At 39.5% G+C, this 15,557-nt stretch overlaps 1 protein-coding gene across 13 annotated transcripts in view; it reads right to left on the reverse strand.

The window, feature by feature from the left end:
* Positions 1–15,557, reverse strand: part of Ptpn13 (protein tyrosine phosphatase, non-receptor type 13 (APO-1/CD95 (Fas)-associated phosphatase)) — a 152,412-nt gene that overhangs the window by 38,871 nt on the left and 97,984 nt on the right. For 8 of the 13 annotated variants that reach the window (XM_013502743.1, XM_005401347.2, XM_013502741.1 and 5 more), the window contains 5 exons: positions 9,485–9,574; positions 8,778–8,885; positions 8,471–8,602; positions 1,839–2,302; positions 604–750 (listed from right to left, as the gene is read on the reverse strand). In XM_013502743.1, the coding sequence (XP_013358197.1) occupies positions 604–750; positions 1,839–2,302; positions 8,471–8,602; positions 8,778–8,885; positions 9,485–9,574 (941 nt within the window). The remainder of the gene's footprint in view (positions 1–603; positions 751–1,838; positions 2,303–8,470; positions 8,603–8,777; positions 8,886–9,484; positions 9,575–15,557) is intronic. The other 5 variants (XM_005401354.2, XM_005401349.2, XM_005401348.2 and 2 more) reach the window with 1 other exon arrangement.

The raw sequence follows: 15,557 nt of genomic DNA on the forward strand, positions 1-15,557 counted from the left end.
TTTTTTTTTTTTTTTTTGTAAATCTCAATATACTTGCAGTGTTGTTTCTCCTATGTTTCTGAATGGTTTTTCATAATTTTCAATATATTTTGAATGTAGTAAATGATAAAATTATAATTTAGGAATAGGAATTTCATTAGTATGATTCTAAGATAATTTTACTGGATAGCTCATGCTCATATTTAAACTACCTTAAAGATATATAGTTTTTGGAACCTCTAATTTTAAACTATGAAACACATTTACAAGTATTATATACTTTAGAGAAAGGACACATAATACTTATGGTCTTAATTATTCATGATCTAGGTTAAAGGTCCATCTTACTCTGTCCACATACGGAAACTGTCAAGTGTATGTTCGTTTTATGTTTTACATCTTTTATTTTCAGATTAAGTGAGCATGAAAGGGAGGAAAGGCAGTGTTTATATATTTTTTTTAAAACAGGAAAAAACGAACGACATTTGATTTTTAAAAAAGCTCTAAGATCATTAATTTTAAAATGTGAATATCTGACTAGTGCTCCATTTGAAGCAAACAGCTCAACTAGCAAGTTGGCACAGAACAGGTTGCTGGAAGGAAGAAGAGAAAACATGTGAAAACCTTGTCAAACAGTACCGTGACACTTATCCCCAAGCTGTTCTCATTTTTAGCCAGTTCAACCTCAAAGACATCTCCAGGTTTAGGAGGTGGTGAAGAAAAGGGTGTAAAATTCATTTTGTTGGATGTATTCACTGAAGAGGAAGATTCCTTAACGAACAAAAACAAAAAGGGATTTCTTGTTAGGGTCAAAATGAATTAATAATGGAAGACAAATGTGTTTTTTGGGAAACTATTAAAACACATATAATGTGCATGTAATGCATGATACAGACTTACAAAGGAAATTAATTTTTAAAATTAATATTTTAAAAAATTAATATTTAAGGAATAAAGCTAGAGTGTATTAAAAAACAAAAGGGTTGGAAGAGTCTTTAAGAGATCACCTAGTCCAATGCATTCCTTCTCACGGCTGAGGAAATGCCCAGGGTGAAGTTCTTGTTCGAGGCCAAACAGCAAGATACGGCAGAGGGAGGCCTACGTCCCAGCTAGAACTCAGCTTCTCCACAATCCTTGTTTAATACTTTCTGTATTTCCAAGCTCCTCACATACTTCCATTTTCTTTAAATATGTCTGTCTGTCTGTCTGTCTATCTATCATCTATCTATCTCTATCTCAAGTGGTAGGCTTGACTGGAGCCTCTGAGATGAGTGGGCTTCACGTTTGCTTTGCGTACATTTGCAAACTCAACATAAGCACAGGAATAATGGCTACGCCCTGTCTGTAAGGGCTTAACCTTCTTGTGAGGAATGCTGATTTTCAGTGAGCGAAGGCGTAAGGTTTCTCTCTAAAACTTTGTGAATGTGAGCTGACCTTTCTACCATTTCTAGGCATGTACTGGTTTCATTGTTATTGTTAGTATCCATTCAAAGTTTCAGAAGAGTTTAGGCCATAAATAGTAAATTCAACTGCCTGTCCAGGAACAATTGTTCAGATACTGAAGCTCTTTTCCTAACGTATTTCCCTAAACACGCAGGAGGTGAACAAGGGTAAGAAGTCAGTTGTGGTCGGATCGCAGAGCACAGTCCTCTCAGGGTTAGTGTCAGCGTGTCTACTTCCCCTCCAAGTTAGCATCAAATGCAGAAGCCAGCAGTTAGTAGCAAAGGATATAACTGTCCTCCCTTTCCAAAATCATGAAAGCAGCTTTTAGCCAGTGATAGCACTCTTTGACGTATCTGCTGTTGTTTCTTTTGTTTAATGGAAAACACGAACAAACAGAAAGTCAAATTAAACCATGCCTTTTTCGGTGTCTGGTGGTCTTGGCTGCTGGAGTGAGTGGCCTCGTCCATGTCCGAATCTCCACGGTCAGAGTAATCTGCTGCATCAGAAACGGCCGGCTTTCCAGATTTGCTTCGGTTACTATCAGAGGAAGTCCTTTTTCTCTCAGTGGCTTTGGATATTACAGATGGGGGAGGGCTGCCACGCTGGGATTCCTGCCAGGCTCGGTCACCTAAATGGCCGGCAAAGAAACCATTGACCTGGCTTGGGGACAGGCTGGCACTCTCTGTCCTGGAGTCCTGAGAACTAAGGCTTCCTTCCCGCAGGCCCCCAAGCAGCATGCAGGAGCCTTCTGTGAGGTGCCTCAGGGCACCCCGTGGCCAGGGGACGTCCTCCGCAGAGTCCGCTATGATGTCTCGGGCGTAGAAAGGCTTCTTCGCGTAGTTTTTCATCCCATTGGCAAAATGCACAGGAGAAGAAGGCACTGTAAGCCAAGGCCCAAGAGGAGAATTAAGTCATTGCCACACGTGCCTGTGTTTACACTCATACAAAACACTCATACAAAAGGCTTCGAAGATCACTGGGGAGTTTTACAAAGTAACACAGGCAAAACACCTAACCCAGGCCCCGGAGTCACAGCAGGGCCCTGCGAAGAGTACACTGGTGGGGTTTTCCTTGCTCCCTCTTTTGGTTGTGCTTTACAACCTCTATTAAAATGTGTACTTTTTTCTTCCTCCCTCTCCCTGTCTCTTCTTCTCTCTCTTTTGAGCCAGAGTCTCACTATATATTGCAGGCTGCTCTTGAACTCACGAGGTACCCCAGGGGATCCTCCTGCCTCAGCCTCCTGAGTGTTGGGATTACAGGTGTGTGCCACCATGGCTGCCTTAAAATGTATACCTTTTTTTGAGACAAGGTCTCACTATGTAGTTCAGGCTGGCCTCAAGCTCATGGCGCTCCTCCTGCCTCAGCCTCCTTGGTGACTGCTGGAATTACAAGCATCTGTCACCACACCTGGCTGAAATGTGTACCTTTTTTGTCTTAACTCTCCATCTCACTTCTGTTCTCCAAGTCTCATTTCAAATCAGTCTCCTGTGAAAATTTTCTGGAGTCCAGATAATTTACACTTTTGTGTTGCCAGCACTCTTGCTCCTTTTCTCCCTCACTCCTTCGTTCCCTCTTTTTTTTCTTTTGGAAAGTGCTGGGGATTGAGCCCAGGGCCTCACAATGTGAAGCAAGCACTTTACCAATGAGCTGTATCTCCAACCCTCACGCTCCTCACTTATATAATAGTTCTTTGTACACTTGTTACATATTTTTCAGACAGCATTTACTGGACTCCAAGTAATTATCAAGGAAGGCAACTCTAGATTCCTTATATATAATTCTTACCAGAAGCTACTTATGAAAACTTTCTGAAGACACAAACAAGAGACACGTGAAAAAGAATGACACATGTGAATTTATAAAGGAAAAAGATTAGAAGTTTCACATAGCGAGTGGCACCAAGGAAAAAGTTAAAAGGATAATAGACAACTGAAGAGCAAATATTTCCAACAACAAAAACTAGAATCTATTATAGTTTCTACAATTTAATAAGATGGTTTAAAAAAAAACCTTCTTATACAACAAGGGCAAAGTATGTGGACTAGAAATGTGAAATAAAACACAAATAACTAATAAATATATGAAAAGATAGTTTCAGTATTGCTTAGGCACACACTTCATTGCAGTTTTTACCCCCCTATTTGATGGACAAAATGAGAATGATAATTTTACTACTACCACTGAAGGTGGAGTGAAAATTGTCAAATGTACTAGGTTAGGCTACAAATTTTTGCAAAGCAATTTGGTAGCACTTGTCAAAACTTTAATGTACATACTCTTTAACCCAGTTTCAGGAACCTAACCTCCAGAAATATACATCTGCAATGTTATAAAAACACTCAATGAACTTTAATATGTTCATAACAGAACATATAATGTCCCATTTAAAAGATGTATAGGTTGACTGACGTCCAGAATATATTGCATGAACAAGATACAAAATGATAGGCTGAGTATAAAAATTTTTAGTAAAAGGGCTCGTACCGTTTTTTATATATATATATATATATATATAATGTGCACATATAAATCATGTAAATATCTGTAACACACAGAAAGTTACATACACACCAGATAGTTTTTTTAGGAAATGGGTGAGAGGAGTTTTAGTTCTTACCTCATCAGTCTTGCATGAATTAGATTCATTTTAATAAGCTAGCATGTGTCATATAACTTTAGAGATTAGCAACAAAAAGAAAAGTGAAAGCTGCTATGATTCCAACGTGTCCCCCTAAAGTTCATGTGTTGGAAACTTCATCCCAAATGCGACAGCGCTGGGAGTGGATTCTAAGGGGAACTGTTTAGGTCAGGAGTGGATTTATGTCAGTTTGAAAGGGGCCTCATGCTGTGACTTCACTCCCTCCTGCCCTCTGCCTTTCCCATAGATGGCTCAGCAAAAAGGCCCTCATGAGACGCGGCCCCTCATCCTGACTTCCCAGCCTTCAGAGCTTCTCCAGTAAACTTCTGTTCTTTATAAAGTAACCAGTCTGGAGTGTTCTGTTATAGCAGCACAAAATGGACCAAGACAAAGCCCTCTTCTCCAATAAGCTGTAAGTGAGAAACAGCCTGGGGTGCACACTGGTCATTTTCTAGGTCCTTTTGAGATATACCTCCATTCAAGACACATTACAGAATACCCACACAGCATAAGATTAATCTCTTTCTAAAGAAATAATTTCACACAAGCACAATTTGATATTATGCTTTTAATTTCTGTTGAGGTTAGTAAAGCAAAACAACAAACAAACCAACAAATGCATGAAACTGCTGAGAACACCACCTCCTCTGACTCTCATGCTGTGTAAAGCTCCTGCGCACAGGGTCAAGTCTTCGCACCTCTGACTCCCTGCTGACACAGGTGTGACTGAGAGTTTGGTCGGTTGCTCAATATTTGCTTCCTCTGATAAAGTGTGATTTCCACGAAGGCCACGGTATGATGCCATGTACATTCCACACAATAAATATTTGAACAACTGAAAGAATTTCCTATAAAACACCTCTTAAAAATGAAAATCCCCTCTAACATTAAAAAAAAATTAAAATCTCTGTGGAACTCAGGGGTAAATGAACTTATTCTGAATTTATATACTCCTTTGATAAAATAATGGTGAAGAATGGAACCCAATGTTCTGCTTCTTGGAAAAAAACAGATTTTGGCCCCTTGAAACTCAGAGGTCTCAACTCCAACTGTAGCTTATTTCTTTGCCTGACCAGACTTCAGTAAGAATAGAGGCTTTTATGTTTTGTGGGTAGTGGGAGTGTCTCCTATTTCCTATGATCTATTGTGTATGTTCACACATAAACACAGCACAGATATAATATTGAGGTTATAGAAGAAAACACAGTTAAAATGACATCTATATAAAATTTCAGAAATTTTATGTCATATTACATGAAGTATGTTCTTTCATCTTTTATCATAAACACCTAAAGTTATGACTAATATTCACTATCTAGAGTTGTTTCTCAGCTTATTCTTAATTAGTTCTATAAAGTATTTTCCAGAAAACTGGGATTCTACTTAAAGACTGAAATTAGCTCCCTGTCTCTCACCCTATAAAAAACCAAATCCATTCAAAACTAATCAAAGACATACACGTAAGACCTAAACTCTGACAGGAGAAGCACCCGAAGTCACAGGCACAGACAAAGCCTTCCTGAACATGACTCCAACATTATAGGAAACAACAGCATAAACCAACAGCTGGAACTAAAGTAAATTAAAATTTCTGCCCAGCAGGGGAAACAACGAACAGAAAAGGGGTATGCTACTGAATGAGAGAAAATCTTCACCAGCTATTCTTCCAACAGAGAATTAATACAGAGAATGTATAAAGGAGTTCAATCAACAAATAGGCAAATGAATTGAACAGACACTTTTCAAGAGTAGAAGTGCAAATGTTAATAAATACATGAAAAACTGTTCAACACCTTTAGCCATTAGGGAAATGATTGAGAGTCCATCTCTCCCAGTCAGAACTTCTATCTTCAAGAACAGAGGAAACCATCAATGCTGCTGTGGATGTAAATTAGTACAGCCATTATAGAAATCAGTATGGGGCATGCTCCAAAGACTAAAAACAGCCCAGATATACCACTCCTTTGTATACACCTGGAGGAATTAAAGCCAGCACATTATAGGGGCACCTGCATGTCCATGTTTACTGTACCACAATTCAGAACAGCCAAGATACACAACCAGCCTAGTTACCCATCAACAGAAGAACGGATGAAAAATTATACACAATGGAGTATTACTCAGCTGTAAAGAAGGAAGAATTTTTGTCACTTGCAGGAAAAATGGGTAGATCTGGAATCATCATGTTGAACAGAACAAACCAAACTCAAAGACAAATATTGCATGTTCTCCCTAATACACATGAAAGATGACATGAAAGTAGAAGGGAGACTCTCAGTGATTTGGACATGACTCTCCCAGTGCCCAATCTGTCTGCCAGCACAGGCACTGTTCTCTACTCAGCTCAGCACCGGGGCTGCCCTCAACAAACACAGGATGGTGTAAAAGAGATAAGATGCAACAGGAATCTTCCGAACACCCAGACATCTGAAGACACCCAAACATTTACAGTGGATGCCCCAAAGACTTTGCCCACTAAGGTGCAGAACATCCAGAGAACTTTGACCACTGAGATTTACTAAGCTCTTCCCACCTAATGTCCCCTGCCTTTTTTCAAGGCCTGTAAAAAAGGGCCCACTTCTTTTTGTTCCCTGCAGATGGCCTTTTGGCCCTCTGTCTGCCTGCACCCAGGCACAATAAATTGCACACCATGTTGCCTTTACACCAGCCTGGTGGTCTCCGCTGTTCCCTGCCTCACACAGTTCCTTCCAGAGACTATAGCTGAACAAAAGGAAAGGAAAGCGGGGAAAGGAGGAGGGTGTAAGAGAAGATAATGGGGGATGGAGACACCCGTATGTATGTTTCTCTTTTTTCCCTCCAGCACCCAGGCTTTCTCTCACTGAGGCACATCCCAGCCCTTTTTGGAGTAGGGGTAGGGTCTCACTAAGTTGCTAATGTGCCCAGGCTGGGCTTGAACTTGTGGTCCTCCAGCCTCAGCCTCCCAGAGTTTTGGATTACAGGTGTGCACCCCCATGCCTAGCTTGAAACCTAATATTCTGAAAAAACCAAGAGATGACATATGATATAGCTTTAAAGTGATACTTTTTTACCAACACAGGTGAATGGTGGTCCTTCAGCAGATACAGCAGCAAGTAATTTTAAGCCAAAGGCCTTCCCCACAGCTCATCAAATCCTATCGGCAGGCTGTGTTCTTATATAGTGACCGTTTAATGGGCAGCCCTAACTGAATACACAGATGTTTAAAAATACACATCACAATTAGAACTCAAAAAAGTATTTCCCACTATATTTGGGATGAAAACAGTGTACATATGAATGTAGTATGTATACACATCTAGCACCTCACTGTTTTTGGAAAATATTATTAAAAATGAACTAACTAGAATGCATATTTAAATGCTTAATAAATCCCAGGCATGTACTAGATCTTTATGTTGTATTACCCACTTTCATAATCTACAAAATATGTCACTATCTGGTCTCTGGGCACGGTGAGGCCTCGTAAGCCCCAGGCCTCCCTGAGGCACAGTCTCAGCGCTGTGGAGCCCATGCCATCTTCCAGGGCACTGTGCTGCCCCCACGTGGCCGTCGGCGCTTCTCTCACAAGCACCCGCCCACACCTGCTCCTCCTACCGCTCTGGGAGGCAGGCGAGGCAGGAGAGCGGACAGTGGTCAGGGTCCCCTCTTTCAATCACAACGATCGTGGAATAAAACTGTGGCTCAAGAGGATTTCATTGATAGAACTAATAAATGACACAGGGAAAACTTAAACCCAGGGCTTTTGATCTACTTCATGTGCCTTTTCTTCCACTATGTGCTAATCGCAGGACAAAATACAGTATTGTTTTTTAAATTTCTGGTTTGTTGTTCTTTTCCTTTTCTTTAAAAGAAAGGTTATGAACAGGACTTCATAGATGACTATCATATATCCATATTAATTACCCAATGATAAAAGAATTCTATTCCCCACTAGACCTGAGCAGAGATGGAACACACTCAGAATTCAGCTTTTTTTTTTTAGTGGTACTGGGATTGAGCTCAGGGTCTCACGGATGATAGGCAAGTGCTCTAACATTGAGCTATACTGCCTACACTTTGTATTTTATTTTTTGTTCTGAGATAGGGTCTCCCTAATTGGTCCACGCTGGCCTCCACTTAACCTCCAGACCACCTGCGATTACAGGCATGCACCATCACACCCAGCAAAGGGACACTGATTGTGCACAATGAATCTATTTGCTGCGTATATTACTAAACAGAAACAAGTAAGATAACCTTGGAACAGTCAATGAAATGTGACACTGATGCATACAGTTAAAGCAGTTAGAAGTGCACATGTCAAACTACCGGAAAGGAGAACAGCAGCTTATTTCTAATGTAGTGGGCTGGTGTACTGAAGTGCTTGTGAAAAGTGAAAAAGGACACATAACTAAGAAATAATCACATTACCTTTGGACAGTTTTTCTTTTGGCTGAGAGATAACAAGTGTCACATCTTCAGGTGCATTCTGCAAAATTTCCACTGCAGCATGGTGGCTGACCCCCTCCAAACTCACACTATTCACTGATATCAAACGGTCTCCTGTAAAAATAGACAATCCTGCATTTCCAACAACAAAGGGAGGTTCATGCCTAACCTTAGAGATGTCGTCATGTCCTTACTAGTTCTGCTTGGCACACGTTTCACTTTTGCCCTCTTTGCAAATTCATCCCTACCTACTGGTAAGTACTTAGGAAGTTACTGAAAGGCAAAGTACCTGGCTTTAGGCATCCGCCCAAGTCAGCTGGTCCTCCAGGGGTAATGGAACTGATAAACACACCGAGATCCAGTCTTCCCATCTTCTCTCCACCAATAACCTGAAATCCTGTCAACATATTTTAAAAAAGATCTTCATGATACTGGTGCTTTCAGTGATCAGCCTTCTTGAGAAACAGAAACGTGGAGATGGACACAAACATGATTAGCAGGTAACGCCTTTGACATCAAAGCATCTCTTAAATTTGCCAGGAAGTATTATTTGTAGGCATCTCCTCTTGGGGATCTGGTGATTTGGGTGGGGTGGTAGGTAGTAGGGGTGCAGCTAATATCATGATCAGAAGTGGGCTGTTGCCTCAATATCTTGTTTTGTTTTGTCTTTGTTTTGTTTTGAGACAGGGTCTTGCTATGCAGTTCAGGCTAGCCTTGAGCTCACTTTGTAGCCCAGGCTGGCCTCGAACTTGCAATGATCCTCCTGCCTCAGCCTCCTGAGTAGTGGGATTACAGGTATGTGCTACCATGCTCAGCAAAAACAGGCAAACTTTTTTTTTTTTGGTATGAGGATTTGAACTCAGGACCTTGTGCTTGCTGGGCAGGTGCTTGTGCCACTGAGCTATATCCCTGGCTGTTGCCTCCATGTCAATGATACGCCTCAGATTATTTTTCTTTGGATTCTCATAGATCTTCAGGAACTTCACGGTGACTTACCTAAGCCATATTTTGAATCTTTTTTCAGGTTCACCAAAGTGATCTCCCTTTCTGGTGAAGACACGATGCTCCATCTTTTGTGTAGCACATCTATTAGGAATTTATAATTTTAAAAGAAAATAAACATAACATGCTTAAGCATAAACAAAACTAATGGTCAAACAATAAAATTGTCAGCTTGCTCCAATTTACATATCAACAAATACTGTTAACAGATTGTTCAGTCGCTTTAAAAATATATTTTGCATTTATTGGTACTGCTGTCATGTTTTTACAGTGATTTCTAACTTATAAAACAACTATTATCATATTTATTCCCCGGTAAGTTATTTTCTTGGAAAGATACCTTTCAGTTACAAATGGGTGAATAAGTTTCGAGAGGGTAAAGGATTTGAACAAGTTTAGTGGATTAGCACACAAAGGAGCTCTGCCTTCCACTTACGTTTCCTGGCTCCAGGTGTTTGTGTTATATAGCATTTGACCACAGTCAGCGTATTACGAACGTCCTTCTAACAAACCATTACCAGAAAAATGTTTCAAGCCAGTACTTAGTAAATGCTTGCTAAATAAATTCAATGAATGTCAGCACCAGAATTAAAATTTACTTTTTTCTGATTTCCACTTGGTTTAAGCAGCCTAATCATTCATAAATATGTTAACTAAACCAAGAAATATGTTTAACTGCCATGTTATTCAAGTCAGTTCATCTACTTAGCAATTCAAGTATTTAAACACACAGTTCTGAACATCAGTTACAGTTTGACAGTGCAAAATGGCCCATATATTAAGGTTTTAGTGATGGTTAGTTCCACACATTTATAAGGATATTTTCGTAAACTGAATCTTCAAATTCAGGGCTGTGTAGTTCTCAAGCATTTTGAAACTTTGAAAAGTAGAGAGATTATGGCGCATCTAAAACATAAAGCTAAATTTCCTTAAATGTTTATATACATTTTTGTAACAACCAAATTGCTGTGAATATAGAACTTATGTCTTTGCCCAAGGGATGTAAATGCAATACATCACATTCTAGAAGTATGTTCTTTTGGTTTGAGAAAACATTATCATTTCCTCTTGGGAGTGAATTAACCATGTGTTTTAAGCACCACATTAGTTATAAGTTTGTTAGTGCCTTATAGTGCAATAACTACTAGTCAGTTCTTTTTTTAAAAAAAACCGTAGTTATAACTAGTAATGATAGTATTAATGTGTTATTTCTAATGACTGTATTAATGATATTACAAAAATATCACTGGATAATGTTATGAAGAACCTTACATGTTAGCCCTAAGCAAAAGTCTAGGCATTATTTAAGGCCTAGCTTAATGACTGTATCTAAGACTTTTTGTCCTAAAATAAGCAATAGCCTCTAGTTTTCAACTTTTGTTACAAAATAACAAAACAAAAATCATAAAATACAATGAAATAAAGAAGGAGTGAGACCACATTAAGAATGGAAGTCAGCAAGGGCTGAAGTGACCACCTTCAGAGGTGGGAAGATTCAAGATCAAATCGTAGAGTGTTAACCAATGATTGTCTTCAACTCCCATTTCCGCCCTCCAGTTACAGATTTAAGTGCTTAACTGACAAGGAATGTGGATATTTGGAAACTGATTGAAGTCATTACTTTATAGTATCTGGTAAGTGCCAAAGCAAATTCCCAGGCAATATAGACAGAATAAAATTGAACTAGGATTAGATCAGCACTGTACTAAATCGTAATAGGTTTTCTTCACCACTGTGAAGACAAAGTTCACCTACTTTATACAGCATTTCTACCTTTGACCAATAGCTCTAATGTTGCTATGGAATATGTTTGAAGTCACAGGTGTTCATTCAGAAAGTTAAAATACCATGTTCTTTATTTTTATTTTTAATATAATGTGCCAATAGGATTGGTTACTACTCTTCTGGCTTGTGTGTGTGTGTGTGTGTGTGTGTGTGTGTGTGTGTGTATATGTGTGTGTGTGTATTCTCTTCTTAACCCGAAGGGAGGGTTCTCTATATTCACAGATTCACTACTGTGATTTCAATATTCATTCATTCAATTATTCTACCCTTCACATTTAACTGTGCAACTCTTTTGTGAATGTCTATCATTAAGCTCTTTGAGAAATAAAGGAGATGATGTAGAAGAAGGTTGATAGTACAGCAAACGTGAGGGAAAAAAAGCTCATTATGACACAGATTCCCCTTCATATTGTTAATCAAACAGGTGCACTACAAAGGCGTGGGTCAGGTCTACCCAATAATCCTAAAATGTGCTAAAGGGGAGAGGCTTCTTCCTGCGGGAAGCAAAGGAGCCAGGAGCAGTCACGGGAACACGGTAGGGTTTAACACGTGAATGGACAAGGCGACATGGCACCGAGGGAGACATTCATGAGGTGCAAGGAGACAGAAGCCTTCCCGGGAAATGTCTCGAGAGCAAGATTTGTCCTGACTGTTGGGTGAGGAAGGGAAACTCTGCTAGCCCACTTGCCTTTTGTTTTAACAGGGTCGCTCTTCCTCCCACGCCCTCCGCCTGGGTGACACATGCAGTGACTTGTCATCGTGGGGGCAGAAGGAAGGGAAGACAGTGGTGTGCGGCTGCATGTTACTGAATGAGACTGCAGACATGCTGGGTGTCTATCTGCAACTCTTTTTCCACTGTACATGTCCAAAATACTCCTTCACTGATGCTTTAAGGGTTGTGAGAGGCAGCATCTGATATTATGTAGTACAGTGCATGACATTCTAGGCAAATATTCATAGTGTTCACTAAGGACTCAACCGATTTTGTTTTTCTGTAGGTGAAACAAGTATTTTAAGAGCCATGGCACATCTGAGCTATTTTAATTACTATATTAAAACAAACAATATTCAAGTACTTATTTTTAATTTTGTAATTTTCCTTTCTACACTGTAATCATCAAAAAGTAACAGAGTAAAAAAGAATTTCAACTTCAAATTCCCAGTTCTGTAGGTAAGACTGCATGCTGGCGATGTCCCCAGCAGTGCTTACCTGGGAAATTGTCTGAGAAGAACTGATCGGTGCACAAGTTAGAGATCATGTATATAGCCTCTCTCTACGAGTGACTGTCGCTCTAATGCTGCCTTGCCCAGCTGTCCTGACACTCATGAGCTTCTACGCAGCTCCAGTTAGATTATGTGAAGTGATGTTAGTGATAGACATGTGACTCAACTAGTTGGGTTGCCCAGTAAGAGCATGGTTCTGACAATGCTAAAACTGTATTGGAGAAGTAAAAGATTTCAAGGAAGTACAGCTAGAATTTGAGTGGAATGAACAGGGGGTTATATAATCACACTCTGTATCAATCCAAAAATATGTGTGTGTGGGGGGGGTACCCAGTGCCTCACGCATGCTGGAGTCAACCTTTTCCATTAACACACAGCTCTGTCAACATCAGCCTGCTCCGAGCCATTGGTTGGAAGGTTACTGGTAGAAAAGGCTCTTGCAGAGAGGGCAGCAGAGGCTCTGGGTAAATCCATCATTCTCTCTAGAGAAAAGGTCTATTTCAAATCATTGGGATAATTGGCCAGTAGCACCACACTGGTATAAAAACAGACAGGCGTAGTTCTCACTGTTGTACAGTTTAAAATGTTATCTATTTAGTGGTAAAGGAACATAATTAAAACTTTAGTTTTCTATGTCAGCTCTTATTAATTAAGTCAACTGGGAACATGTACTATCTCAGGCCCATTTAAACCATCCATAGATTAAAAAGACAAGGATGGAATAAACTTTTAATTCATAAACTTAGTTAACTATCTTTTGTATCTAATTAATTCTCCTATTTGTTCAATCCTTTATGGGCACTTTGGACTTTTATTTTAAGTTATAATTTTCAACTTTGCAGGTATTCAAATTAAACCTTAGTGAGAGGAAAACTAGCATTTGAAATTACCATGGCCCTTGGTATTTGACTAAATAATGTTTTAAGATCTTATTCTAGTTGTTTAGCACTTCATTAAAAGAAAATAATGAGTTTTAATATTGAAAGACATTTATTTCAGTGTTTGTGCCATGATCCTGTGCACTAGAATAGTCTCTTTTACAGGAAGTTTTTATTTTCTGCATTTTGTTTTTGTGTTAAGAGTCCTGTGTTAGATACTATAAACTACTTACATATATTTCCTATTTTGGATACTCCAGGAAATAACATGACAAACTTAGCTAAAAGTTTCTTTTAAGCTGTTGTATAATACAGTGAAACAAGAAACAGTAAGAAGCAAGTTCACATAATTCTTGGATAAATTTTACAATTTTTACTCTATTGTGAAAAAATATTGAGAAGCATGTTTTTGGAAAGGTTTCACAACTTTTTTGTTTCACAAAGAACAAAGGATTGGAATCCTTTCCACATCTGTTTCAAAGTATAAGTTTAGAAGACCTCGTGATTTTTTGGTCTTTTCTTTCAAGTTTTATATTGCTTAAGAAGCCACAAAAGGTAAGAAGCTGGGTGTGGTGGCACACGCCTGTAATCCCAGCACTCAGGAGGCTGAGGCAGGAGGATTGTTCAGAGTCCGAGACCAGCCTGCGCTACAAAGTGAGCTCAAGGCCAGCCTGAACTACATTGTGAGATCCTGTCTCAAAGAGACAAAAAAAAAAAAAAAAAAAGAAGCCACAAAAGGTAAGACTGAGCTTGATACATTCGTTCTTGTTTCAGTGGAAAGTAGTCCAGTATTATGTGATGCTCACTTACAGCTGTCATCTGACAATCTCAGCCTGCAGCAAGAACGCTGACACGAGAATGGGAAGTTCTACACTTGACTGCTGGGACAGTGATTTACCTTCCTGAGCCTTTGTTGCTATCATTGAAAGTTGTGTTTTTGCCACGCTCTATTATGTAAAACCTAGATTCTCAACTGAGCATTCTTTCAGCTTACTGAGGCAGGCAGAAAAGGAGTTTTAAAGAGAACACAGACTTGTCTACAAGCTGACTGGGGGACACCTCCAAGGAAGGTGGACTGGCCCTTCTGGAGGTGCTAGGTGAAGAGATGGAGCTTCAAACACAGAGCCTATTTGAATCTGCCCATGTTCACTGGACACCCAGTGTACATTCCTATTCTCTTCCCTCAGGACTTTACTTAGAATATATTGCAAGTTCTCATCCTTGCATAGATTATTATGCAGCTTCTTTGAGAAGTTCAGCGGGTAGAAATAATACCTACAAATAGCGAGACATTCTCACGCCAGGGGCAATCTAAAGAGTGGAACAGAGCCTGGCTTCAGACCATGGCGCCAGTGCTCACTAGCTCTGTGAACTCTATGCTCTGGTTTCTCATTATGAAAAAGGGTAACATTAGCACCCACCTCATAGCAGTGTGGTGGGATTAACTCAGAAATGAATGTAAAGTGCTTGGTACAGTAGGAAGCACTCAATATTGTTAGTCAGTGATAGTCACCATTATGGGTACGGTCAGTCCATGTAAGAAGTCTGATTATAGAAAACTACATACCAAGTCTTAGTCACTCAGGCTCGTGCACATGTTCAAATATTTTTGTCCTGAATGATATGCCCTCACTTTTTTGAGGATTAATATATCTAGCATAGGGATTTTAAAAATCTTTATTCGTTATGAGTATTTAAGGCACTATTTTTAATTTGGGAAATAATTTTACTTCCAAGAAAAACTGCCACTTCTTGAAGAATGAGGAGATGTAATTCTATTATAGAATGAAAGTTACATAAGATAGCACAAACTGGTGTTTGACGGTTTTGACCCAGAAAACAGCAGTTCCATGTGGATCAAGCTTTGCCTCATGCCTCCGTTGCGCCTTCCCCATCAGGAACCACTGCTGCACCAAATGTGGCTGTAACAAGAATTCTGACTAGCACATTTTTTTCTTTCTCATCATTACTTAGTTTCTCTTTCAGAATCTGAGGGTAAGATTTTGAAACACTTTTGGAGGTAAGAAATGGATAGGTAACCAATCATTTTTCTACCCATCAAATTGTGAGAAAGATCAGATCAGATAATATACAAATTAACAGTACCCTGAACTGAACTTCTGAGAAGTTTGAAGCCCTGACTTAGGTCACTGCACATCTCCAGCAATCCTCCTACAACT

This window comes from Chinchilla lanigera, unplaced genomic scaffold, assembly GCF_000276665.1.
Source record: "Chinchilla lanigera isolate Chin_1 unplaced genomic scaffold, ChiLan1.0 scaffold00073, whole genome shotgun sequence".
NCBI lineage: Eukaryota > Metazoa > Chordata > Mammalia > Rodentia > Chinchillidae > Chinchilla > Chinchilla lanigera.